Source organism: Eptatretus burgeri, chromosome 3 (genome assembly GCF_056783735.1).
Source record: "Eptatretus burgeri isolate ZD-2024b chromosome 3, Ebu_testis_v1, whole genome shotgun sequence".
NCBI classification, from domain to species: domain Eukaryota; kingdom Metazoa; phylum Chordata; class Myxini; order Myxiniformes; family Myxinidae; genus Eptatretus; species Eptatretus burgeri.
Window position 1 is genome coordinate 55,353,874 of NC_140963.1, and position 27,863 is coordinate 55,381,736.

At 35.9% G+C, this 27,863-nt stretch overlaps 2 protein-coding genes across 9 annotated transcripts in view; one reads left to right on the top strand and one right to left on the bottom strand.

The window, feature by feature from the left end:
* The window catches only part of LOC147029950 (protein Aster-B-like), a 261,828-nt gene that overhangs the window by 31,108 nt on the left and 202,857 nt on the right, over nucleotides 1–27,863 (bottom strand). For all 8 annotated transcript variants that reach the window (XM_085873485.1, XM_085873489.1, XM_085873482.1 and 5 more), the window contains 4 exons: nucleotides 26,686–26,781; nucleotides 26,048–26,128; nucleotides 24,565–24,680; nucleotides 24,179–24,329 (listed from right to left, as the gene is read on the bottom strand). In XM_085873485.1, coding sequence (XP_085729611.1) covers nucleotides 24,179–24,329; nucleotides 24,565–24,680; nucleotides 26,048–26,128; nucleotides 26,686–26,781 — 444 coding nt within the window. The remainder of the gene's footprint in view (nucleotides 1–24,178; nucleotides 24,330–24,564; nucleotides 24,681–26,047; nucleotides 26,129–26,685; nucleotides 26,782–27,863) is intronic.
* LOC147029951 (uncharacterized) lies at nucleotides 21,223–23,676 on the top strand. Its single transcript, XM_085873491.1, has one exon. The coding sequence runs from the start codon at nucleotides 21,929–21,931 to the stop codon at nucleotides 22,967–22,969; it is 1,041 nt and encodes a 346-aa protein (XP_085729617.1). The 5' UTR covers nucleotides 21,223–21,928; the 3' UTR covers nucleotides 22,970–23,676.

A 27,863-nucleotide genomic window follows, 5' to 3' on the forward strand; every position in this document is an offset into this window, starting at 1 on the left:
AAGTGTGCCCTCTGGCTTTGATGGAAAAAAATGAAAAGTTCTTGACAGCATTCAAGAAACTTGGTGAATCTCCTGTCATACCACTAGATTTATTGACAGACTTTGAAGCTTTTGTGTGTAGCATGTATGGGAAACCACATCTGACATCAGTCAATTTAGCCAGGAATGCACTATTTCACCAACATTTTGCCCCAAAGAACCGGTTTCAACCTTTGTATAAAATCAAAGGAACGGATCCTAGCAACCTGCCTCCTTGTAGATCTGTACTACTTGAGAAGTTCAAATGCACAAATCTGGTACTATCAGTGTGGAAAACAGCAATAATCTCCCACTCTTGCAGCTGGGACCCACAGGAAAATGGATGGATACTCAAGGATGGTCATTATGCCCTAAAGTGGTTTGAAGGCAGACAAGTACCAGAAGACGTATGCAATCATATTGATGATGACTTAGATGCCGAGTTGACCAATGATGATGATGACCAAGTGGAATACAACTCTTCCTCAGATGAATCTGAAGATGACTTTGAATAATTAGTGGCACATCTCAACAACAAAAAAGCACAAACGTATATCATGCTTGATTGTAAAATACATACTTGCTTGGTGATGGTCAAGCCAGAAACTTTGGGGAAGATATATTAATGGTTATGGTTGTTAAGCTAACACTTAATGGTTTTCAAATGCATTTGTCTATTTCACCTTGGAAATTCAATAATAATATCAGTATGTTGAAACTTATCATAAATATGAAAATTCATACTCATATTTGTGTGACGCAACTGAATTGTCAGCCTTGCCTGAAAACCAGAAAAGTCGTGTTCAAACATTGTTGCCGATATTCATTTACCTTTATGTATTTTCATTGAAATACTTCTAATTATACCAGACACTTGTTATGTAACTGGAACAATAACAGCTGGTCTGAGAAAGATAAAGTTATCATGTAGATATTTTAATACAAATATATACGAGCGAGTGAATTTTTATCAACTATTTTGAGCTAAAACTGCCTATGAATTCACCTAAACACAATGTAATGATGTTGTTTATACATATTTGTATTATTCAGGTCACTACCTATAATTTGATACCCTATATGGCCATGTAGCCTGGCAATTTTGTATCATGCAGACCAAAAACGCTTTTTCTCACTTTCACCAAAAACACCACCCATAACAATAAGAAAACGTTATTTTCACAAAGAACGCAGAGGCTTTGACCATTAAGAAATGGATTTTCTGAATCTGCATAAAATTCTGAATTAGAAAACATCCTCAAACCTTATGGCCTCAGATGGGTAAATAAAAGTGCCCTTGGACTAGATGTACAGCCACAGAACACAAGGGGGACCAGAGGCAGAGTGGAAGGGATGAAAGAGGATGCTACGGAATAAGAGACCACCTACTACTAAAGAAAGCTATACTCGAAAACTGTAAAACGAGAAGAACCAAATTATCCACAGCCTGGATAGACTTATAAAGACCAATAACAAGGAAACAGGATAAATACAACAATTCACAAGAGGAAACTGAAGCCGAAAGCAAAAGATAATCCTTTTTTTAACATAAAAATCTAAGAGATTTTACTCCCACTTTTGAAAGAGGCCCACATTCATGGACAATAAAATGCATGCAGGTATACAAGATGAACCCCAGAATAACCAAACTGAATGAGAAAGCATTGCAACACTGGAATACCACGTTTATATTACAGCACTCAGAACGAAAGATTGAAATGCCAGGAGTGAAGCTACATCGTATCTTCACTCCTGGTATGCCCCCCTCATTAAAAAATAAAGAAAGAATAATAATAATCGACCAAGATACAACAATATGGGAGCTAGAAAACGAATCATCATACTGTGAAATGAAAGGGGGACATCTTTTGTACAGGGCCGTCCCACAGAGCAGGACAGCTTGAATGATAGCAGGGGACGAGCCGTGGAAAATCAGTGGGCGGCCAATAACAGGGACTCGCCATGCATGGTGGTGGTCCCAGAGTTCACGAGGGCAGTGGCCGCACTCTGTGTGGTAGTTGAATTTTGCACATGGCAATGTCAACATCTTGCTCTCTCTGTCTTTGCTTCGCTCTCTGAGGAAGAGACGTTCCTCTCATCTCGCCTTAATCACCACCATTTCCACAGGTCTATTGCTCCCTGAGCATCACTTCATCCATACGGTGCCGACCCACGTGACCATGCCATTGTGGGGGAGCTCCAACCAACTCATGCCAACAACAAGCCCTTGCCTGTTCCCATTGTTCATCGTGTACAAAACGGAACCATTAGGGGGTAAGGCTTTATTTATTACCCTCACCGAAGGAGTGGGTATTGCATTTGGGTCCGTTTCTTTGTATGTCTATCTGCACAGAACTTTTATGCTTTTCTCCACAACTGCTTGTCAGATTGAGATGAAATTTTCACTATAGGAGCGACTACTCATGTGAGTAGATGATAATTGTTGCTTCTGGGACAACCTTTCAAATGAATGGGGGGGGGAGGAAAAAAACTTTCTGACCCATGCCCCTAAAGCTCAAAATGGCACACTCACTTCCTCCCCACCTAGCCCCTTCCCTCCCATATAAGCAAATGAAAAATTGAGACTTACTGATTAAAACACTTCTTCCGCCCAACATAATCACAGTCCTTTTATATTTTTATTATACTCAAAGAGCGAACCAATGAATATTTTTTCATGTTCAACTTTAGGGAATAACTTAATTTTCTTATAACATTCATTTCTATCGAGTATTTTCACAAAGAATAACTTGGAACTTGGTTCTTAGTTTAAGTATCTTTGTTGAGCAAAGATGAAATGATAAACTTCTCTTAATGCTCTTGTCTGACTACCTCCTGAGCCACATATAATTTTGAGTTTGTAGTAAATAGTTTTTCCATTGTTCAATTGATAACCAAAGTTTTCAGTCCATTCAAGGATTTTTTTTTCTTTACATCCTCCAACTTATTTGTAATTAAATTTATCCGTTTCTTTGTTTTATCTACTTTTACCCCGGTTATTTCTTCAATAAGACTTATTTGATATTTCTCACATTCATTATGTTTCCCATTTAAATACCAAGGCTGATTACATCTCCACTCTTTGGTTTGGTTATTGCTTGGTTCTATCATTCATAAATCAGCATAAAAGTCGGCAGTAGCCCGTTGACATCCCCAACCCAATATCTTAACATTTAAATATCTTAACACATACTTATAACCATAAGGGAGACTATTGATTCCATTCTCTAAAATATCTTTTATCATCAAAAGCTCCTAATGCTTTCTCATTTACCTCTTCTGTATATAATTGATGTTTATAATTTCTTATTGTATTCATTTTTCTATACTCTTCCTTCTTTAAGGTTAAGCAGTTGTAATAATGTTTAAAGTTTATTACTTACGAAATCTAAAGATTTCCTAAGTATATTGATGACTTCCGTCATCTGTTTGTGTGTTTGTGTGTGTGTTTGTTTGTTTGTAGGCACGATAACTCGAGAACGGAAGAAGCTACCAATGTCAAATTACACCACGTGATTCACGAGGGTGATGGCTAGTGCTGATTAGATTTTGGTCAAAATCGGTCAAAGGTCAAGGTCACAGTGAGGTCAAACATTCGATTTTTGATGGTTTAGTACAGAATCATCGTAGAAACTTCTGGTTTGCGTCGCTACCTTCTCTAGAGACACCTTTTATGAGACAAGGTCAGAGGTCGAGTTGACGATTTTGTAAGTACCAGTCTATGACTGCTTGTTGTTTCCTTGATTATATTTTTCTTTATTCCCTTGAGCTTCTTATCATACACTTCAATATTATTATTATCAATATACTTATAAGCATAAGACTTTGATCTCAATCCTATAAATTCACTCATTCCCTCCCCACCCAATTCATATTTAAACTTACCAATTACCTTTTTATTCTTTGATGAAAACAACACACCACCTGACTTATAATTACTTGTATCATATATATCAATATTATCAATCATATCCTCATATACATCACTTGTTTTAATTTCTAATATAAAACTATCTTTATCCATATATAACAATGATACATGATTCTTATACTTTGGTTTTAAATTAGTATAGTAATAGTCATACATTAACGACTTTGACAAGTCAAGAATTGATGTTCCTATATAAATTGGTTTGTCCATTTCAATACTCTCTTTTTTCAAATGAATAGCACAAAAGTTCTCTGAAAACACCTCCACTCGCTTAAAACTTGGTCGATTGATCAATTTTGAAGCCTGTTTCCAAGATGTAGCAAGTCTTATGTTTTGCCTATTCCTAACATTTTCCATAGTCTTTCCAAATACAGCATTATTCATCAATTTATAAAAGTCCTTCTCAAAATCTGTTTTTGCTTCTGTTCTCCTTTTTGTATGAAAATCAAAATACTTCTTTAACCAATGACTTTTTTAAATTTCAAAATCCTATGACTTTTCCTAACTCTCAACCCAGCAGAAAAATATTGCCTCAAATTCCTTTGATGCAAAACATAACTTTCTTTATCATTTAATGTCATAAGTAGTTTTTCTGTAGATTTACCTCATATTAAATGACCGGTGGTAATAACTTAACCATTCTTTTCTTGGACTTTCTTTATCAGGGGTACAGGGTAGGTCTTTATGTTTGTTATGAAGTTCTTTTGGATATTTTTAATCAACCTCAAAATAATATCCAACTTCAGCTTCATCCAATTCTTTTTGAGAGGAGATAACAATGTCGTGTAAAACTTTTTCGTAATGTTTTTGTTTAACCCATTTAAGTTTTCCGTAAGGTAAAGATTGCGACATAGCTCACCCATACAAATTGTTAGCATCATAATACATCAGATAAGAGTTGTCCTCATTCTCATTATAATCAGGAAGATATTTGTTATTTGCTTTAGCATATCTCTTAGAACATACTTGAGATATTCCTCCTCTTTTAGTCTTCTCTATCATTAAAAGCATATCTATATCACTGATTAATTCCAAATCCTGTTTTGTCATTTTTAACATGGCACTCCAAGCCAAACCCGGGGCTGTGTAATAGTGAGCAGGGTCTAATCCAAAATAATTTTTATTATGACGGACTGTTCTAAAAGTCTCAAACACATCAGTTTTAAGATACAAATCATGATATTCTTCAAGATTCTTTATATTAAACTTCTCCCAAACCTTTTTAGCTTGTGTATAATCTCTACCGGAAATATGAGTTTTATTCAACTTGTGATAGAAACTTTCCCTTGAAGGAAGTTGTGTTTCTTTAAACTTCTCAAATAAATCCATGTAGTCATACGGATATATTCCCTTTTGTGATAAGAGATCAATCTCTTCTTGATTTGAGAAATGTGATTTAAGATTTGGTAAGTTTTTAATATTTGATGTTAAGTTAGATAATGGACTTGCCATAAACTTGTATGTGTCAAGAAATCTGATATGGGTTATGGGGGATTGTATGAATTGTTTTTGTGAATGAGATGTATTTTTGATCTGTGTTAGGAATCGCAGAAATATCTCCAGATGTCTTTGAAAGTTCATTTATAAATAGATGTGCGTCATAATGAGCGTTGTTGTGAAGAAAGACAGGAATAAAGTTTGGGGGCTTGTAATTAAGATTACAATGGGAATGAGCTGGACCTCTATATTTACCAGTAAGATGACAATGATCCCGAACCTTGACCTCTCCCTCAATTTTCTCCTCACAAATATGGTAGATACTGTTCTTCCAAGATTCCTTTTTCTCTCCCTTTGTAAATGATATTGGTTTATAGGTTTTAACCATTATTTCTCTTAGTCTTATACAGTCTTTTTCCAAACTCCTCTGAGGCATCTTCTCCTCGATAAAGTTCAGAGTTGTTGTATTTATCACCAACAGATGATTTGATATAATAACAGAAACCACAAGGAGTATGTTTTTGATATTTATTTGTGTATGATTTATTTGGACTTGGACAAACTGTTGCTATCTTTTCAAGGATACTTTCAAAATCAGCATATGACACAAATGGATGTTTGTTAGATTTGTTGTAATCTTTGAATGATATTTTCTTTCCTACTTTTGGTATATTAATTTTTACTACAGTATTTTGAATGTTGATTTAATCGTTCTTTCATATGAAAGAAGTTGAGACAGGGATATGTTTCTCCTTCCAGGGATATGTTTTATTTGTTCTATTGAATACTTGTGAGGAGATTCGTCTTGATAAATTTTTGATATAAGCATAATGTGAATTTTTCCCCAAACTATAACAAAGAAACTAAATGTGTGTTTCATCATTTTTAAAATTATTTGAAATTTTTAATATTTGAATTTTGTTTGTATCCGTTAATCCATATACATTAACAGATAGATCATTCATTTTCTCAAATTTAGGAATACCTCTCAATGACATTGGAAACATTAAATCTTTAACATTTAGCATATTCTCTTATCTTATATATTATTTCCGAGTTTGTGGTTTCGTGTCGCGCTATCTTCGACTTTGTTCTGCGCTCTAGTAACGTGATATTCGGCTTACATTATCTAAAAGACCATATGAGGTGCATGGTACAAAAAAAGTAAATAAAATGGTTCTGAAACAGTGAAATCGTATTCCACTTACTGCATTAAAGTAAAATTACTACTGATACTCTGTATCAGTTCCTTTCTCAAACACACCCACCCGAACATGTCGTGCAGAGCGCGGGTTATGCTAGTTTCTTATAATGTTCAACCCTTTCAGGTTTCCATTGTGGAGGATGTAAGTAAGCAAGAACAGACCATAGAAAACATCTATTATCTTTGTTTTGAATATTAACAACCGCTTTCTTAAGTTTTATCTCTTTTGGTAAATCACTATAAGCAGAAGTTTTAAGAGGATCTGATTTTAAGATGTGTATATCTAAAAAGATTATTTTTGTGACAGCAAATCCACTACCTACTACAGTGTTATTAACATATTGTTCTTGTCTCTGGAGTTCATCGTAAACATCACATCTTACAAAATCTTGAAATGATGTGATAAAGTGAGGGTTTGTCCTCATAGTAGGGAGTAGTTTCATCATCTTCTTCCATATTCAATTTTACTCCCATATAAAACTTAAAAGTTTTCATTTCACTTAATGTGTTTTTAATTACAGTTTCAATACTTTGTTTAACCATATCAACAGCTTCAATGATTGAAGATGGTGCAGGGTCTTCAAAGCGAAACAATCTTATTTTTATATGTCCTTTAAATGCCCCATCAGTGTTTTCAATCGAGAATTTAGTAGCACCTTCCCTTTCTTCATTCTTCTTGTGTTTGCATGATTGAAGGTGTTTAGTATAATTTTTTTTTTTTAAAGAATATCAATATTATATCTATCACAATGTTTTGTTTCTTGTTCAAATGGAGATATTTGTCTGGAAATATTGAATGTATTTGTTGGTTTGAAGGTGTTTTTTATAACATTTATATTCATGATTACAAATGTCGCAGTACGTTGTATTCATCATATTTATACAGCAAAACTTTGCTTAAACTAAAATTTTCTTGATGAAAATTTCATTTAATTTATAGGTGAATCTGTGCTTAAAACCATTTTATTCACCAACTTTTTTTACTTAATAAATACAATGTATCAAGACACAAAAGACAAGTTTCAATCAATCTCTACATTTGAAAAAGATACTGAGAAATATGTCGAGGATGTAAAATTGAATAAAGTTAAATATAACAACTATTGGATAAAAACAATTATGGCGAATAATATGAGTTCTTCAATTTCCTTCAGTGGAAGGGCTTTTAGTATATCTGGAAGAACATCAAAGTAGTTCGAACAAAAGTTTCTCCTCTCCTGACAATATATTCAAAACTAGAAAAAGCAATGAAACAAGAAAAAGTATCAAAAAAGAAAAACCTTATGGATGAAGCTTTGGAAAGAAAATAAAAGACCATCTGCAATATGCAAGGAGAAATTAGTATTTTTTTCAACAACCCTAAATATGTAAATCTTGATGAAATAAAGGATGTTAATATATCAGGTGCAATGACATTTCATTCAGTAGTAGTTCAGGACCATTTTAAAATTACCTTTAATACAAAAAATGTAGTCGTTGAATCTGTTAATGGAAAAAGTATATAGATGTAAATGGTAATGTTTTTTCAACTAATTAAATATGAGTCATTATTCAACTGAAGATTGCGAGAGTGATGATAGCATCTCTATTGGAACAGAAGACAGTTATGATACCGAGAGTTTGTGTTCAAACGATAGTTATGAAAGTAGCTTTATAGATGATTGTGAAAGCACCAATGAAAGTACCGAAGATGATACCGAAGATGAATTTTGTTTGAAGTAAAGTTTTACTGTATAAATATGAATAGTATCCCAGATCTTGAGCCTCTTGAATTCCCTGATTCTCCATATGACAAATTTGAGAATTGTCCTGCATGTGATGGAGTGGGATTAAACAGTCAGAAGCCCATAAACAATGTATATTCTGTGATTATCTTCTAATTAATGAAAATAAAAAATATAAAAAAGAACATAACTGTTTCAGAATTACATCAAAAATGAATTACTTCACAAGATTAACAAGAGAAATGAATGTTAAGTACGAGGGTGATAATAAACCTTTTCTTACAAGAGAAGAGACCGAACAAATGACGGTAATGTTTCATGGATTGATGATTTATATTATTAACGATTGTCGTTTTCAGGGAAATATCAACACAAGATATTGTATAAATAAAATAATGGATTATCTTGAAATTAAACCTGAACTTAGGATTAAACATAGAGTTTCTAAAAAACGCCAATAAATAATTAAATGACCTGTTTTCCAAATATATAAATGAATGATTTTTTACCCATTTGGGAAAATAAGATAAAATTTAACAAGCATAAAAATCTTCCAAATTCATTAAGTTGGTTCAAGCGGATGTGAGAAAACCTCTCTGCTTTTAAAGATGCTCCTCACTCACAACTTTTTAGATTATGATAATTTAATAATTTTCACAAAGTCAAATTTTCAACCTGAGTATCAACTGCTCTCACAAGGTTTTAATGTGGGTCTTCAAAAAGAAGATATAATCAGTTTATTTAAACTTCAAAATAAACTAAATGATTACAACATTGAAGATATAATACAACTATTTTGTGATACACAGAAATGTAAAAAGAAATCAAAACCTATAACTTGTATTCTTAGTAATAATATGGATGATATACCTTCTCCCCAAGATTTGGATAAATCAAAAAAGAACCTCGTTATCTTTGATTATTGTGTGAATGAGAGAAACCAAACAGTAATGGATAGCGACTACACAAGAGGGAGACATTCTTCTTGTAATTGTATTTATTTTAGTCAATCATACTTTCAACTCCCTCGTCACACAATAAGAAATAATGCTAATACTTTTATTTTATTTAAGTCAAATTCAATAGATATAAACAATTTTTGGAGAGACAATTGTTCTACATTATGTAGAAAAAAGGAATTTGGGGATTATATGAAGCACATGACTGAAAAATATAAATATATAGTTGTGAAACAAGATGAGATAGCAAGGGATATATATTTTATTTTATAAACAATTACATATATAAATGGCAACTATTATTATAAATCTTGTGGGTAAATCTGCTTCTGGAAAAAAAACTTAGATAAATCAACGTTCTTGAATAGTAAAAATGAAAATATTGGAAGGTTTTTAAAAAAAAAAAAACACTATGTTATTCGTATTGTATCAACAACAACCAGAGCAATGCGACCAGGAGATGTAGAAGGTGAAGATTATTACTATATTTCAGTAGAGGAACATATGCGATTGAGGAATGAAGGTCAAATATTTGAAGATGTTTCTCTTGGTACAACAAAATATTCACATTGTAAGAATGAGTTAAAGAAACTAAAATCTGGTGGTCTTGGGATATTAGAAACTAATCCAGAAGGAATGAGACAAATTATGAAACATCTGAGTGGTAATGGAGTTAAGATTTTATCATTTGGTTTTGATGTTGATGAAGAAACTCAATGCAAACGTATGAAAAGCAGAGATACAAGTATTAGTGAAGAAGAAATTACAACTCGTGTTAATGTTAATAAAGAATTTGATGAAATATTTAAAGAAAAGGATTTATTTGAACACATCTACTTTAATGATGAAGACAAGGAAAATTTCCCTGTTGACCTTTGCAATTAAAAAATGATATTTTCCAATAAATAAATGGATGCGAAAGAAAGAGCAAGAAGATTTTAGGAACATCAAGAGTTGGTTTCAAAAGTTGTAAAACAACAGGAAGACATAAAGAAGAAAACGCAGACAGAAACTAATGGGTGAAGAAGCATTTGAAAGAAAACCAAAGAAAAATTTTAAACCACTTTTAAAAACTTCCCAAGAAAAAATTAAAGATGCTTCCACAGTTCCCACAATAGAATATACTCCGAATAAAACTTCAAATGTTAAAAGATTTTAGTCAAATTACAGAGGAAGAATTGAAGAATATAGGAGAATTAGAACATGATGATGAAGGATTATTTCAACAACTGGAAGAGATTAATCAATCCCCTGATTATATTGTGAAGGCTCCTCAAAACAATGAATATTGAGCTGATTCAAAAACCAAAGCAGGACTCATTCCAACAGAACAACCAGCAATATTTCATCTTGTTCAAGAAAAGGGATTGATATTTAATGATGAATTAAGGTTCTTGAGTTCTGCTCAACCCCCTGTTAAACTAACTCTGAGATTAATGTTTCTTCTCACAAAAGATGGAAGACAAGGTTCAACTGTGAGGGATGAATCAAAGTATTTTGATAAACCATTGGATATGAAAAATAATGATGATAGAGTATATATTGACTTGCTAGACTCTCTTAATAATAGGGTCAATATATCTCGTAAAAGTAGGAAGAATGAGAAGGAGAAAAATTATTCAGGCTTTAAGTAGGCTTGGTTCAGGTGTTACTTTTCTTCCAAATGACCCATCACAATTAGTTAATAGACTGTTATTGCTGTTAGGTAGTAAGAAGGCTGGAAATAACAATTGTTTGAATGAAGCATCAGCTATTTTAGACCAGTTGATGAACATGAAAATAATTAATAAATGTCAATACAAAGATATTTTATTTCATATTATATAAGATGATAAGCACAATCCTTAGTTTTAATTTCACAACAAGCGACCACACATCTTCATTTCCATACCCACTACAACTCGATGCAACAAAAGAATATGAGGCGTCTTTATTGTCCATGGAAACTTATAATACCTTGTTTAATATCACAGAGAAAAACGATAAGTTTAGTTATTATCTAGGAAGTGGATACAAAACGATAACAGTTTCACCCGGAGCATATGAGATTTCTCAAATGTCTTCCGAAATTGTTTGTCTTATGAAAGAACAGGGTGATGAACCAAAAAATATTGTTATAGATATTCAAAAACATACTTCAAAATCAACGATTAAACTTAACAATAACTACAAAGTTGATTTCACAATTTATATTCATTTAGAGTTTCACAATATTCACAATATTCACAAAAGAATTCATTTAGAGTGTTATTGGGTTTCTCCTCAAAAAAGATTGAAACTAATGGGACGTTTTACAGTGATAATGTCGCTCAAATATCCTCAGGCATAAATTCGGTATTAATTCACTGTGATTTGATGGTGCTTATAATGATGGAATAAGAACAAATACAATATTTTCATTCAGTGCATACTCAACCCCAATTGGTTATAAATTAAATATGGAACCCAAAAATCTCATTTATCTACCTGTGTCAGGAAAAACCATATACAGAGTAAATTTAGGATTACCGACTAAGATAATCACATGATTTCTTTTAATGGAGAAATTATATTCATCAGAATTCACCTACGTGAAGTTTTCTAATAAATAAATACGATGGTTATTGTGAGGAAACACGAGTTGGGATGTTCTTTTCCCCATACAACAAGGGTGAAGGTATGTATCTTGGTGGAGGATACTATAAACCTAAGAGACAAAGGGGTGTAAGACATCAATTTAGAAAAAAAGGAGATGGAATAATTGATACTCTAATGGGTATAGGTTCAACTATTCTTAAGCATAAAGACCTAATTGGTTCAACTGCTTCTGCTGTGGGAAATGTAGCAGGTGCTATAAAGAGTATATAAGATGCCCAAAAGGAATCCCATAAATTGCAAGCAATAAAAGAAATTAAGAAAGGCAAAATTCAGTTGTCTCCCCAAGAACGACAGAAAATAATTCAAGTACTTGGGTCAGGGTTTCAAAAGTTTCAACATTTTTTTTCCTACAAGTATGGAACAACAAATAAATACAAGTATGAAAGCAATTGATAGTATCTATGATTTGGATGATACCATTGTCATCTCAAACTATACTAAAAAAGAAGATTACTTCAAGGTAAATGCCATAACTGGAACAGACTGGAATACAAATAAAACAAAAAGTTTTGAAATAAATAATCAACAAACTTATGTGAATCGAGCCGAAAGTTTCTTGTTGTGTAAATTTACATTCACTAAGGCTGCAAATAACACAAACGCTACACTCGTCAATTATTTATTCTGGAAAATGTTTGATAGTGTTCGTTTATACATTGGAACACAAGAAGTTGAAGCGGTTGATTATGTCTTTGCTGTATCTGAAATGATGAAATTTATAGTATATTCATTCAGTGATAGAATGGGAAAGGGGGCTGTCGAAGGTTTTATTCCTGATATGTCAATGGGAACAACCACAGACCCTGGATATACTCAAAGGAAAGGAACGTTTTCTGATGATACAAAAGCAGTTAATAGCTTTACTGTGGCAGTTCCTCTTAAAGGTATATTTGGATTTTGTGATCATGATAAAGTTCTGTATGGTCTTAAAATTAGATTTCAACTACAAAGGAATGATAATGAAAATAGATTACTTTTTGGTGTTGCTAGTGCTTTTGGTGCTCAGAATAAATTTGTAATTGATGAAATGAGTTGGTATATTAGTAAATATACTCCTAATCTTAAAACAGAAGAGATGTTGAATAGAAGACTTCACTCAAAGAAACCACTCAATGTATCATACCTCAAAAGAAGATGCCAACACGTTAAATTGAACCAAACCACTTACACGTGGAATTTGGGTGTTCTGGAAGGAAAGCCATGATATCTGTGGCCCATTTTTTAAAAACCAGATGGTGATACTGCTACTGATAAGAATAATGTGTTGAGTGATAATGCTAAGGTGAAACAACTGTGCATTTCTTTCGATGGAACATTTTATCCACGAGATAGATTGGAAATTAATTGGGAAAAAATGATTATGCTGAAGCATACAAGTCTTAGCAAAAGGTGTGTGAAAGCAATGGAAATAAAGAACCCATTTTGGATATGACAGCATTTAAAAGCCTGTATACAGTCTATGCGATTGACCTGAGTGCTCAAAAGGAAACTATTAAATCTAATCATTGAAAGAGGAGAGAGTGAAGAAGTTGATACATATTGTTTGCTTTTGGAAGAAACAGAATTACAGATTAATACAGATAATGGTGTTATGATTAGTCTCACCTAATTTTTTTATATATAAATAAATGAGTCGTGAAGTGCCAACTGGGGTATATGTTAATCAAATCAATCTTCATAAACTATCATCTTGTATTCAAAATCAAAAGCCTTGTATGATTAACATTAATACAATTCAGAGAAAAGGAGCAGTAAGAATTGATGTTTTGCTCACAAGAGAACAGGTGAAAATCTTGAACGATACTGGCTCACTTAAAATTAAAATGTCAAAACCAATGTTGAAGAAATATTCAATAAGAGAGACGAGTGGAGGATTACTCCCATTTTAATTCCTTTATTTGCTGGTTTAAGTGCGGCTGGAGCATTGACGGGTGGTATTTCAGCAGCGGTGAAAACTGCCAACAAAAGGAAGGCTCAACTCTGGGCTCAAAAAGAGTTGGAAAGACATAACAAAGAGTTGGAGAAACAAATTACTGGAAGTGGTGTAATTGTAGATTTTGCTGAAAAACTTGAAAGTTTACATGATAGAGCGAGATTGTTAGTTGGAGATATGCTTTCTTCTATCGCACAAGCAGGTGTAAAATTAGCTAAAAGGGGTAATGGATTATATCTTTCTAATAAATAAATGAGCATTGATGAGTGGTTTAAATAATTTGGAAAGAATTAAACATCAAATTTAGAACTTATCAAATATTGTAAGAAATTAAAAATTCATTATGTGGTTATTTGTATGAGAGATGAATTAACAAACGTGTCTAAACATATAAAGAATATTATTATGAACTTAGAAGATAATATTGGGAATGGTTCTCATTGGGTTTGTATTTTTGATAGTCAAGACAAATATTATTTTGATAGTTGTGGTCTTCCACCACCTTTTGAAGTTATAAAATTCTTACAGAATGGTGTTTATCAAACATTTCAAGTCCAAGAATTAAATTCCAAGTGTTGTGGTCAATTTCATCTATATTTTATTTCAACTCAACAAAAATAATTTTTTTATGATATTTTTAATGTAATATAAATGACATATTGGAAAAGATGGTTCCATCTTTGGTGTATCCCAAGAACTGGATATTGATTTATCAAATTATTACACAAAGGCACAGGCCGAACGACAGAAATATAGTATAGCAAAAAATATTTATTTGAAAAATGCTGAAACATCAACCCTGCGTTAGTCTGCTGTGTCATTCAAACGTGGTTAGTCTGGTTGGGTGTATACACACCCCAATGCGAAAATGCATATAATGTTACTATTTTTAAAAAATGTAAAAAAAATGCGGGGTGCCAAAACACCCCATGGGACTAACGAAGGATTAATAAATTATCCAAGCCCGACTGATGCGAATGACTTGGTGAGTTAAGTGATTTATCACAATATATATCCTTAAATAAAACAGCACATTTTGTAAAACAAGTAGAATTTATAACCACAACACCTGGTTCGACAAACCAAACACCTTTTCTTATTAAATTCAATTATCTGCTTAGTATTGAATTTATGGGGTGAAAGTGGTTCAAGGATAGTAAGGGATGAGGAAGGAGTTGAAGAAACTGAGGCAAGAGAGAAGGAGGAGAGGGAGAAGAGAGAGAAGGAGGAGAGAGAGAAGGAGAGAAGGAAAGGGAGAAGAAGGAGAGAAGGAAAGGGAGAAGAGAGAGAAGGGGAAGAGAGAGAAGGAGGAGAGGGAGAAGGAGGAGAGGGAGAAGAGGGTGAAGGAGGAAAGAGAGAGAGAATAAGTAAATATATAAATATGGAAACCAGTGAGATTATAAAAAGATCAAAGGTATTTCAGAAAATAAATCAATCTCAACGCACTGAGGAGAAAAACAAAAAATTGACAAGTCTATCAGAAATATATGCATCAAGAGGATCAACATCGATTTCAGGGAGAATATGTAAACCAGAAAGTGGAGATAAAGAAGAGAAAGAAGGAAAATATAATATTATTGATGATGTTGGTGTAATTGACTTTAATCAAAGTTTTACATTTTTTTTCTTAAATAAATGGAGGAGAGAGTGAAGACATTTCTAAGGATTCTTTATGTTTTAAAAATCAAGATTCAAATGTGCATGTTGGAAACTAACAAGGTTTTTGCACTCTATAGGAATTTTTCACATAAATAAATGAGTTATTGTCTCAAATGTAAAAAGAAAACCAAGAGTAAAAATAATAGGGTTATACAAAAAGGTACATGTTTGGTGTGTGGCTCAAAAAAAAAGAGTAAATTCATCACCAAACACAAACGAGGGGGAGATATATAAAAGTTTTTTTTTATCAGGAAGTAAATTTACAACTGGAATACCAGGGGAATTATATCTACCAGGGTATTCTTTCTGTGGTCCAGGAACAAACTTGAATAAAAGATTAGATGAGGCTGACAATCCTAAACCGTGGAGCAAACCAATCTATCGGGTTGATGAAATGTGCATGAGGCACGATATTGATTATGGAAATAGTGCAACATTGGAAGAAAAACATGAAACAGATCGAGAAATGTTGTATAATTTATCTTTAATACAAAATCCAACCTTGAGAGAAAAAGTTGATAGGTTCATTGTGAAGAAGATGATCAGTGTTAAATTGAAACTTGGGCTTGGAAATTCAAAAAAAAAAAAACTTATTGGCTCTCATGATGTCATTAAGTTTGAAGAGCAATTAGCTGATGAATTACATGAACCAATTATCACAAAGTTTAATAGAAGGAAGATTATTTCCAAGGAAGTTGATTATATCTGGTCCGCTGATTTGATTGAACTCAATAATCATGAGGGGTACAAGTATGCTTTAACCGTTATTGATTTGAGGCGTAGATTATGCGTGGGTTGTCTCTTTAAAAAACAAAACAGGTAATACTCTTACGTTAGCCTTTCAACAGATATTTAATAAAAGCAAGAGAAAACCGAAAAAATTGTGGACTGATGAGGGTACATAGTTCTTCAACAAAACATTTATGAATTTTCTTTAAAATAACAGCATTATATTGTACAGCACCTTTAAAATGAAGGAAAAGCGGTTGTTATTGAGCATTTCAATCGCACTTTAAAAGAGAGACTATATAAAAAGTTCACTCAACTCGGTTCTCAACAATGGTTATCTATAATTCAGGACATTGTAGATAAGTACAATGATACGATTCATACCTCAACGAAAATGAAACCATCAGAAACATTTACAAAATTAAAATATGAAAAAGAGATTAATGACAAAAAGCCTAAGTTCAAAGTTTGTGATATAGTAAGAATATACAGGTGGAAATCTCATTTTGAAAAAGGTTATACAAAGCGATGGACAAATGAACTTTTTAAAATTGTTGATGTAATCAGTACAGTTCCTTGGACTTACAAATTATGTGATTTAGAGGGGGAAAATATTTTCGGTTCATTTTATTCACAGGAATTACAAAAGACAAAGATAATAAATCGAAAAAAACAAAATTAAATAAGAATTCAAAAATTGACTCCACCCACACACACACACACACAAGCCACACCCACACAACCCCCCCCCTCACAAGCCACACCCACATCCATCATTTCCACATGATTAGTGATTAGTTTATTCGTTCCCCACACACATTTATTAAATTAAATTGCTCCACCCCTTCTTTGTTTCCACCCACACAAGCCCCACCCACACAAGCCACACCTACACAAGCCACACCCACACAAGCCCCACCCACACAAGCCCCACCCACACAAGCCACACCCACACAAGCCACACCCACACAAGCCACACCCACACAAGCCACACCAATTCATCCCACCCCTCCCCTTTCCCTTGTGCGCTCCCACCTTTGACCCACCACACCCCCTCATCCCACCCCCACCCTTCCCCACACACACGGGGAGGGGAGGGGGTGGGATGAGGGGGTGTGGTGGGTCGTTGAGGGAGCACACCTACCCCCCTCCCCTTTACACCTTCTTTATTCTTTTCTTGCAATTAAGAATTAAATAATTGTAAACAAAACAAATATAACTAGAACTGCCACTTTATAACTGCTGGCAGTGATGACCAGGTACCCAGATGTGTCCGCTTTCGATATGACGCGAGACTCGAATGAGATGACGGTCGCAAAGTTTCGCTTCGATGGGATAAGCGGTTCCAGAGAAAACGTTATTTAAGAGCGATGCAAACGCGTGCGGCCCTGCGAGAAAACACATGCGAGAAAACGTCTCGAAGCGGCCCTGCTTCGAGACGGCGCGGAACAGACGAGTGACGAACCGGATTGCGCAAAGCGTTCCATCTAGTTATTACATACGCGGTTGGACCTTTTTCCTGGGGGCGCTGTCGGTATCGATTGAATTGCTGTTCCTGTGCCCTCAAACGTGTGCAGGTGCAGCCGAGTGAGCCTTCTGGAAAAAAACAAATGTAAAAGTTCTCAGATTCAAATAATTAAATAATTCTGGCTGCCAAACCGTGGGGCCGATCTGGTCGAAATTTTAAACCTACGTTTCGTGTGTCGGCTAGATTACAAGTCTGAAGTTTGGCATATATAGACGCGGCGGTTCCAGGGTAAACATTAATTAATATTCATCTTTCAATCCACCATGGCCACCAAACCATGTGACCTATTAAGAAGAAATTAACAAACTTGAAAAAGGACTGCATGGGAAATATATGTGTACGGTTTCACCTCAATCTGTCTTGCCTTCTGGAGAAGAAGATTTTAAAATTTATTAATTTTCAATCCAAGATGGCTGACGAACCATGTGACCTATGACATCACAAATTTATATTCTGCTTCAAACCGTGTATTGGAACACGTCTGTGAAGTTTAGTGTTAATTGGAAAAGGTGTGTTTTTCTATCCAAGATGGCCACCACACAATGTGACTTGTGACGTCATAACTTTTAGCCGCATCTCGCGTAGCGAGATGTGGCTCGAACAGAGCTCAGCGTTGTTCTTCTTCTTCTTCTGGTGAAGACAAAACCTTCAGGACTCGGCTCTTTCATATACAGGATCCGGATCTTCTTAAATACTAAACACTTGTACACATCCTCGCATTGAGGGTGCCTTTTGAGAGCGTCTATCATGAACTCTTAAATATATTCGGACATTTGCCTTAAAGTTTCGAAAAGTTCACGTTACTATTTAAAGATTATTCCATTTAATGTATTGTAATTTCGTAAATACACTATTTTCTCGTCATGAACGACGATCGTCCATGACCGTTCTCGTTATTGGCTCCATCAAGGCAGGTGACGAAATATCGGAAGTTGTTTTTTTTTCTTCTTTTTCTTCTTCTTCTGGTGAAGACAAAACCTTTAGGACGTGGCTCTTGGACACATTTCTCCTTGTTAACATATGTGCAGGCATGGGGCTAGATTATAGTAGCCAAGTCTTGCTTCGATAGGTTATGTGGTTCCAGAGAAAACATTATTTAATATAATTATTGAATCCAACATAGCTGCCAAACCATGTGACCTATCAATTAGAAATTAACAAACTTGAAAAAGGACCTCATGGGAAATATGTGTAAAGTTTCGCCTCAATCTGTCTGGCCGTTCTGGAGAAGGAGATTTTTAAAATTTATTAATTTTCAATCCAAGATGGCAGGTGAACCATGTGATCTATGACATCATAAATTTAAATTCTGCTTCCATTTGTGTAGTGGAACACGTTTGTGAAGTTTCGTCTTTATCGGACAAGGTGTGTTATTCTATCCAAGACGGCCGCCAAACCATGTGACACGTGAGGTCATAATTTTTAACGTACATGCAGGCATGGGGGTAGATTATATTTGCCAAGTTTCGCTTCCATAGGTTATGTGGTTCCAGAAAAAAAACATTATTTAATATAATTCTTGAATCCAACATGGCTGCCAAACCATGTGACCAATCAATTAGAAATTAACAAATTTATATTCACTAATCATGTGCAATATGTACGTAAAGTTTCCCCTTGATCTGACCAGCCGTTCTGGAGAAGATGTTTGAAGGTTTTAGGGTAAATTCAACATGGCCACCAAACCATGTGACCTATCAATTAGAAATTAACAAACTTGTGAGAGGATGTCTTGGGGAAAGCGTACATTAATTTTTGCCTCAATCTGTCTTGCCGTTCTGGAGAACAAGATTTTGAAAATTTATTGATTTTCAATCCAAGATGGCTGACAAACCATATGACCTATGACATCATAAGTTTACATCCTGCCTCCAATCCCGTCGTGGAATATGTTTGTGAAGTTTCGTGTTAATCGGATGAGGTGCGTTTTTCAATCCAAGATGGCCACCAAACCCTGTGACTTGTGACATCATAATTTTTACTATGAATGCAGACATCATGGAGGATGATAGTTGCAAATTTTCACTTCCATAGGTTATGTGATTCCAGAGAAAACATTATTTAATATTTTTCTTGAATCCAACAAGGCTGCCAAAACATGTGACCTATCAATTAGACATTAACAAACTTATATTCCCTACTCATGGGCAATATGTTTGTGAAGTTTCCCCTTGATCTGACAAGCCGTTCTGGAGAAGATGTTTGAAGGTTTAGTGTAAATTCAAGATGGCCACCAAACCATGTGACCGATCAATAAGAAATTAACAAACTTGATAAAGGACCTCATGTGGAATGCGTGTGTAAAGTTTCCCCTCAATCTGTCTGGCCGTTCTGGAGAAGAAGATTAAAAATATTTATTTCAAAACAACATGGCTGCTGAACAGTGACCTATGATGTCATCATATATTTTTTTCTATGGTGAATTGTTGTGCAGATGAGGCTCAAGAAATTTCAGATTTTTCCTATGCAGCGTTGTACCTAACGAATTTTGACCGGCATACCTGTTGACCGATGACGTCAGCAAAAATCACCCGTGTTCCCCATGAGGAGCTTATTCCAATGTATGAAGCGAAATTTTTTTCCATTGCACCGTTTCAGAGATACAAAGGTCCAAAGTTTATCGGTTTTTTCAAGATGGCACCCATACCACGTGACCCATGACGTCACAATTACCAATTAAGTTTGCTATCAAAAAAGATACATACTATGGTGAAAATTTCATGTCGATCGGACTTACCGTTCCTGAGAAAATGATTTTTAAAGCAAAAGAACCCGCAAATTGCCGGCAGAAGAAAAATAATAAATAAGAAACTAGAACTGCCGCTTTACAACTGCTGCCGGTGATGACCGGGTACCCGTATACGACACCTTTCTAAAACCAAGAACCAAGTTCGAAGTTATTCTTTGTGAATATACTCGATGGAAATGAATGCTATAAGAAATTCAAGTTATTCCCAAAAGTAGAACATGAAAAAAAATATTCATTGGTTCGCTCTTTGAGTATAATAAAAATATGAAAGGACTGTGATTATGTTGGGGGGAAGAAGTGTTTTAATCAGTAAGTCTCAATTTTTCATTTGCTTATATGGGAGGGAAGGGGATTCGTCGAGTAGCCAGATGGCCTTCCCATGCACCCCCTGGAATATTTAATGCCACCTATTTTTTTAAATGCACAAAGGTGTCAGAAACAAAATTTAAGATGTTCCCATTTCGAAATATTGTCCCATGGGGTTTTATGCCGGCCATCTTGGATTTAGTTCCGTACCGGTGACAAATTCATAACTTTTGAACTATACATCATAAAAACGTGTGACCCCACTTTTCTATGCAGTTTTCACACGATAAAATGTTTCGGGGCATCATTTCTAGGATTGAACAATTTATTAACGACATAATCACGCATTTTCTTTAAAAAATGAACAATTATGCACAATATAGGCATTTGTATGAAGGAAATAAATATATCAGTGCCTCGCACACTTGTGTTTGATGATGATTGATTTGGTGATTCATTCTACAAACAGTGATCAACAAACATTGTGTGGGATGTGGGTGCAGCTTTGTTTCCACATAATATTGCCATGCTGTTGTTTTTGCAATATTTTCAATGTTTTCAAACGTACATCAAGTGAAACTGAAATTGATTTGTTCCTTCCAACATGCGAGCCCGGTCGTAGGTGCTTGGGTCACAGCTCTCCGTAAAGTAAGTGTTTTTTATAGGTTTATTCGAAGCATTTTATTCTCCAAACTGTATTATAAATTTGTACAAGTTGTTGGTTTCATATGCGAGAATTTTAGAATACTTCATTTGATATTTTTCTGACATTTTGAGAAATGGTTGCTATCTGAATTTAAATTTTGAGCATCCATCTTGGATCTCTTGTGATGAAACTGATGCAATTATTACACATCTGGTGTTGATGGTCTGCTGTCATGTCCAACTTTGGCCTTTAGTAGTTCATTCACGGCCAGGCCCATGCCTACATTGAATGCTCCATGTATTCCCAAGCATGTTGTATGTTCTAGCTGGCGGAAACCAGCTTATCCCATATCAGCCATTCAATTCTTAGATATCTCATTCAATTTAGATCAAACGCACTTTGCTTTGTGACAACTAATCAATGTCATTTTGCTTACAGGTTATTGGCGGCAGAAAACCGTAAGAAATCATGAGTAAGCAAAAGAAGTCTGTTGACACTTCTGTGTCAGCAAAGAGAGTCAAGCTCCCAGAGTGTGTATTGCATGTTAGTGGACTTTATCATGGAAACTTAATTTCGTTTAGAGATATCAAAGTTGAACCTGCTGAAAAACTTTCCTTCTTGCACCAGATTCGTGATAAGAGGCTCGCTCAACTACCTGATTCACCTCATCGTATGGAAAATGTGTGTAACTTGATCCCAGAGACACTTGAAGGTGTTGATCTTGAATCTATTGGCTACCACAGACAATGCTATCAGCTGTTCACTAAGAACCAAGATAGACTGAAGCAGCTGAACAGTCCAGAGTCGACGTTATCATCATCAAAAAAACACTATTCACCTCGCAAAAAATCAGTGTCCGAGAGTAGGACTCTATTTCCTCCTGAGTGCATCTATTGTAATAAGATTGAGATAAAAACTGCTGGCAAGACTGAGCGGCCTATATACTTCACTCTGAATAGTGCATGGCAACCCATCAAATCACAAGCCGAGATGCTGGGGAAGACAAGCCTTGCTCGTAAAGTGATGGGGATTGATCTGTGCTCTGTGGAGGCGAAACATCATGTATCATGTCATCGGAGGTTCAAACATGAACATCACAACTTTATCCGCACACAGGAGAGAGCAAAAGCCAGCATAACTGATACAGAACAGGTCCATATCACTGCAGCTCACAATGAAGCATTCGGCTCAGTTCTTAAAGTTGTCCAAGAGAGCAAAGTTCTACCACTATCCTCACTGAGATTGATCTATATTGATAAGCTGGATGAGTGTGGCTATCCGAATGATGGGTATCGAAGTGAACATCTGATGAAGCGACTGAAAAATCATCCAGACATCAGTTCCCAAATCGTCTTCAGCAAGGTTGACCCTGGTGACAGAGGCTGTATGTCATTCTATCTAGTGTACAATGCGCGCATAACTGCAGCTGATGCAGTTGCATGTGCCTACAATTTGGCCAGTGTGGATAAGATGAAGGATATCGCTGTGTTACTTCGTGGTGTAATCTGAAGAGCATTTGGCAAAACTCAAGCTCTACCATGGTCTCTAACACCAGACGAACTGGACATCTCCTCTGCTGATCTCCCTCAAGAGCTTGTTACGTTCTTGACCTTTGTTATTGCAGGGTAACCTGGAGTTTCAAGTGACAAAACCCAGCGTTGTTTTATCCATCGGACAGGATCTATGCCGATCTGTAACGGAGGGGGAGTGGAAGCTCCCTAAACACATTCTCCTGTATATGACTATCAGACACCTCCACAGAAGCAATCAGCTCGTAACCATTTTGAACAGGCTAGGTCACTGTGAGTCATACGACTATGGACTGGAGTTACAATCTTCCATGGCAAAAGCCCTCGATGAGACATCAACCTTACTCACTCCTCAGATTTTCATAGGCGATGGAAATGTAATCTTAAATTCAGAGTGGGACAATCTGAACAAGCTCCTCACTAATGTACACGGGTCTAACATTGTTAATTCTGCTGGTGGGATAATGGTCCAGGAGACAGCATCTGGATATATGCCGCCTCAAACACGCTTGTTGCCCGCATGTGACCGCTCCAATTCAAAGAAGACAAGTCGGAATGTTGACACACCCCGTTCTCTGATATATTTATTTCCTTCGTACAAATGCCTATATTGTGCATAATTGTTCATTTTTTAAAGAAAATGCATGATTATGTCGTTAATAAATTGTTCAATTCTAGAAATGATGCTCCGAAAAGTTTTATCGTGTGAAAACTGCATAGAAAAGTGGGGTCACACATGTTTTTATGATGTATAGTTCAAAAGTTATGAATTTGTCACCGGTATGGAACTAAATCCAAGATGGCCGGCATAAAACCCCATGGGACAATATTTTGAAATGGGAACATCTTAAATTTTGTTTCTGACACCTTTGTGCATTTAAAAAAAATAGGTGGCATTAAATATTCCAGGGGGTGCATGGGAAGGCCATCTGGCTACTAGACTAGATAGGTGGGGAGGAAGTGTCTCCCATTTTGAGCTTGTGGGGCTTGGGTCAGAAAGTTTTTCCCTTTCCCCCCATTCATTTGAATGGTTGTCCCAGAAGCAACAATCATCATCTACTCATATAGAATGTTTTATTGATACTTGTGATGTCTATATCGGGTTTGCGAGATCAATATAAAGAACCAAAATGGAACATAAAACAAGTCAATCTCTGCACCACTCTATCCCCAAAGCTGTAATTCTCACCGAACTGGGAAGTTCACTGCTTCCACTGGATGCCAGTGTCAGGCTTATGGTAGATTTGTGTGATAACAGGGGACTATGGTCAAGACATCCTTCTGAACCAGCTTTGGACGAGTCATTCAGCTCCACATCCTCGACCAAGTCCTCAGAAAAACTGGAAAAACAGGTTGTTGGGAACAAAATATGAAAGGGTTATTTCCACTTTGATAATTATAATCAGCACCTTTTGGGTGCTGATATTTCCTCCACTAAATCACAAGTAAGTCTTTAAAATTAATTCATCAAATAAAGTCTTTAATATCACAAACATTACCTTCATTAAACACCACGGGAAAACAAACTGGAGGGAAGTGACGAAGAGGGGAGAGCCAAAGCTGAGCTTCACTAACCCAATATTGGAGATATCATCCTCAGGAGGCACATAGTCTTCATCCTCACTTGTGAGACCAAGCTCATTACCGTAGCACTGATGTACAAACTGCCACAGCTCCCTTGGACAGAGAGGCTAAAGAGAAACAAAAAGATGGAGCATTATAAGACTGGGCAAGGGCAATGGGGGAGGGGGGGGGGGTCGAGTCGACAGTTCAAAATAACTCAATAAAATATGCTTAATATATTGTTAGGGTTTTGGAAATGTACCCAATGGGAGAGCATTCATGTATACATAGGATTCCCCAAATTGACTTATTTCATGAGTTTATGGAGGAGGTAGACATTTGCCCTGGACATGCATCAAGGTTAGTTTGTGTATTCCCCGTGTGATGTCTCCCCATTTGCTGCTTTTAATCTCCTCAATCTATCATTGATACGCTTCATCAAACCTCAATTCAACATCCCCTCCTTCACCTTGTCGGTCTTTCCTTCAACCCCGCAGTCGGATTATTCTTTTTCTTCGGTCCATCTGTATCCATCTCCCTCACCACTCAATCCACTCATTCTTTTATTTTTTAACAATTAACCATCTGTTCATCCGTCCCTCACCACAGACAATTAATCCTCCAGACCAAATTACATTCCCGCATTCTTTCTTCACTGCACTCTTACAATCGTCATGCGAGACAACGCTTTTCAAACATACGCATGGCACAAAGGAGTGTTTCCACAGCACAAAGGCATGTGGGAGCTCCCTCACTGCACTCACATTGAGAGGGGCGGGGTGGGGCGAGAGCGTCCTCGGCCATCAGGTGTAACAATCTGGGGGAAACCATTCGAATATTAGTGTGCATGAGGGAGGGAGTGGGGGCACTCCATCACTGCACCCATGCCAAAAGAAGCAGGGCAAGATATGGGATAAGCTGGTTCCTCACACATAGACCTCCTTGTCCACCCTTGGCATACGTACAGTTCTTCACCTCAGATCCTTGAACAGCTCAGCTCTGCCATTAAGCCTGGTCCTGTGACTCTGGTCAATGGTATCCAGTGTCCCTTGAGAGACAAAATTTCTACTTCGCCCTATGGTGAGTTCCAAGACATCTACCAGCAACATCAAGGACGGTGGTCTTGAAGGCACTCCACAACTCTTCAGAATTCCCCAAAGCACCCAGACCCCCCCCCCCCAAATCTCCACTCAGCCTGTTTGCAAACTCCTCAGCTACACTCTCATCCTTGAGTTTGCCAACATCCAGCCTCGGCTGGGATGGTACCATTCTCCTGGATTTAAGCTGCAACTTCAGAGTTGCTACCACAAGCCTATGGTCATTATTGAGGAACTGAGCACTCTGGCAGACCCTGCAGTTCTGGATCGTCCTCCAGCGACCATCAACGAGCATATAGTCAATCTCCATTGCCACACCAACAGCGTTGGAATACCAAGTCCAGCGATCATGGAAATCATTAGTTAACTTTTTTTTCTTCTTATATTTAAGCACTCACCTTGTCTAAAAGAGCATTCTGCCACAGGCGGAACATCATCATATATGTACGATCGCGTGCTCCCAGCGAAGTGAAGAAATGCTGCATGGAGAGGCAGATAGGGAGAGTGATCAGGTTCCACAATAATCAGTGGACCAGGTTATTTTACAAAAAGATTCACCAACTAAAAGGAACAGCTTGGTCATACAGAAAACAACAAATTAAACAACTCACAAAATACACTTATCTCCGCATGAATAAAATATTGTAAATGGAACTGGGGTCTCATCTGTCTTTGCTGTACTGTTTTGTGAACATCATAAACAGGCAAAGTTTCGTGCAAAGTCCAGCTTGTATATGTTTGCATTTCACAAAGTTTTGCAACTCTCAATACATCATTAAAATAAAAAGAGAAAGTTTGAATTGAAGTTTGAAGAGGAAGTTATTGACCCTTAAACTTTACTCTCCAACACCAAATGTGCACAGCTGACACCCTGTCATGTGAGCCACCCTTTTATCATTTCAAATACACATGTAAAATTAATGGGATCCATCATGCAGTGGGGATTAATATTGCCTGCATCTATTGCAAAAGATAAACAATATACCGTAACTCCTTGCAACCGACTGCATGATTCAGAAAGGTTACGACAACGTACCTTATCGGTTTCAGTTGAAACCTGGACGGCATTGGGGATGAGACGTGCTGTTTTTTCCTTTGTCATGGCTGTGATGTCTTTAAAACGAATGCACAGCTGTGGGTAAAGGCAGAAACACCATGGGTTTCAGCAGCAGCAGTAACACATGGATAAATCATTAAGCTATTAAACATTTAGTGAGGGCACTGGTTATTGGGGCCTGTATGGGATGGTCCATTACAGTGGTACCTTTGCCTAACCAAAGTTTTCAGTTCTCAGTTTTGGACAATTCACCACCAACTCACACCCTGGGCTTTCAACATCACTCTCAAAGCAGCCCCAAAAAATGCCGGATATGATTTGATTCCCCATTCAAACTACATTAGAAATGAGACGGGGGGGGGGGGGGGAGATGTAAAATGATGTGTTTATAAAAACTATTAAAAAAAAGAAGTATGCATTCAGAGTGATGGTATCAGGTTCCCCATCAAGGTCCATGCATACGTACTACACAATAGAATGGCACAAAAACAAAACCTCTTATGATGCAAGTTTCTCATAAATGTGCTTATTGCATCAGATGCTTCAAAGTCAATGGTTGCGTTGCTTCTCTACCTCTATAATTAATTAATGTTAACCTCGAACTGTACATTTTATTGTACAAAAATTGTATTGAACTGTACATTGTACAAAAAACATGTAAATTTTATTAATTTGTGTTCTTCATATTCTCATAATGAAGGTTTATTTAAAATTTGATGACAAAAGCTCAATTGGTTAAAATGTTATGGCCTGGACAGACACACTCGATCTCAATGGTAAATAAATAAACACGGAAACAATAAAAAACAGGGAGTATCTTGCACTTGACACACTGCGGTGTGACTAATAAGGGCTATTTCCAGTCACTATGACTTTGCCCTTTCACATAATAAAGGTTTGTTTGAAAATTTGATGACAAAAACCCAAATGGTAAATGAGTTACATCCTGGACAGACATATATGTGTTTGTGTATATATATATATATATATATATATATATATATATATATATATATATATATATATATATATATATATATATATATATATATATATATATACATATATATATAGTGGGGAGAACAAGTATTTGATACACTGCCGACTTTGCAGGTTTTCCCACTTACAAAGCACGTAGAGGTCTGTAATTTTTATCA

Excerpts from the sequence above, each read along its gene's own strand:
- LOC147029951 (XM_085873491.1), top strand. The coding sequence starts at position 21,929 with ATGAGTAAGCAAAAGAAGTCTGTTGACACTTCTGTGTCAGCAAAGAGA.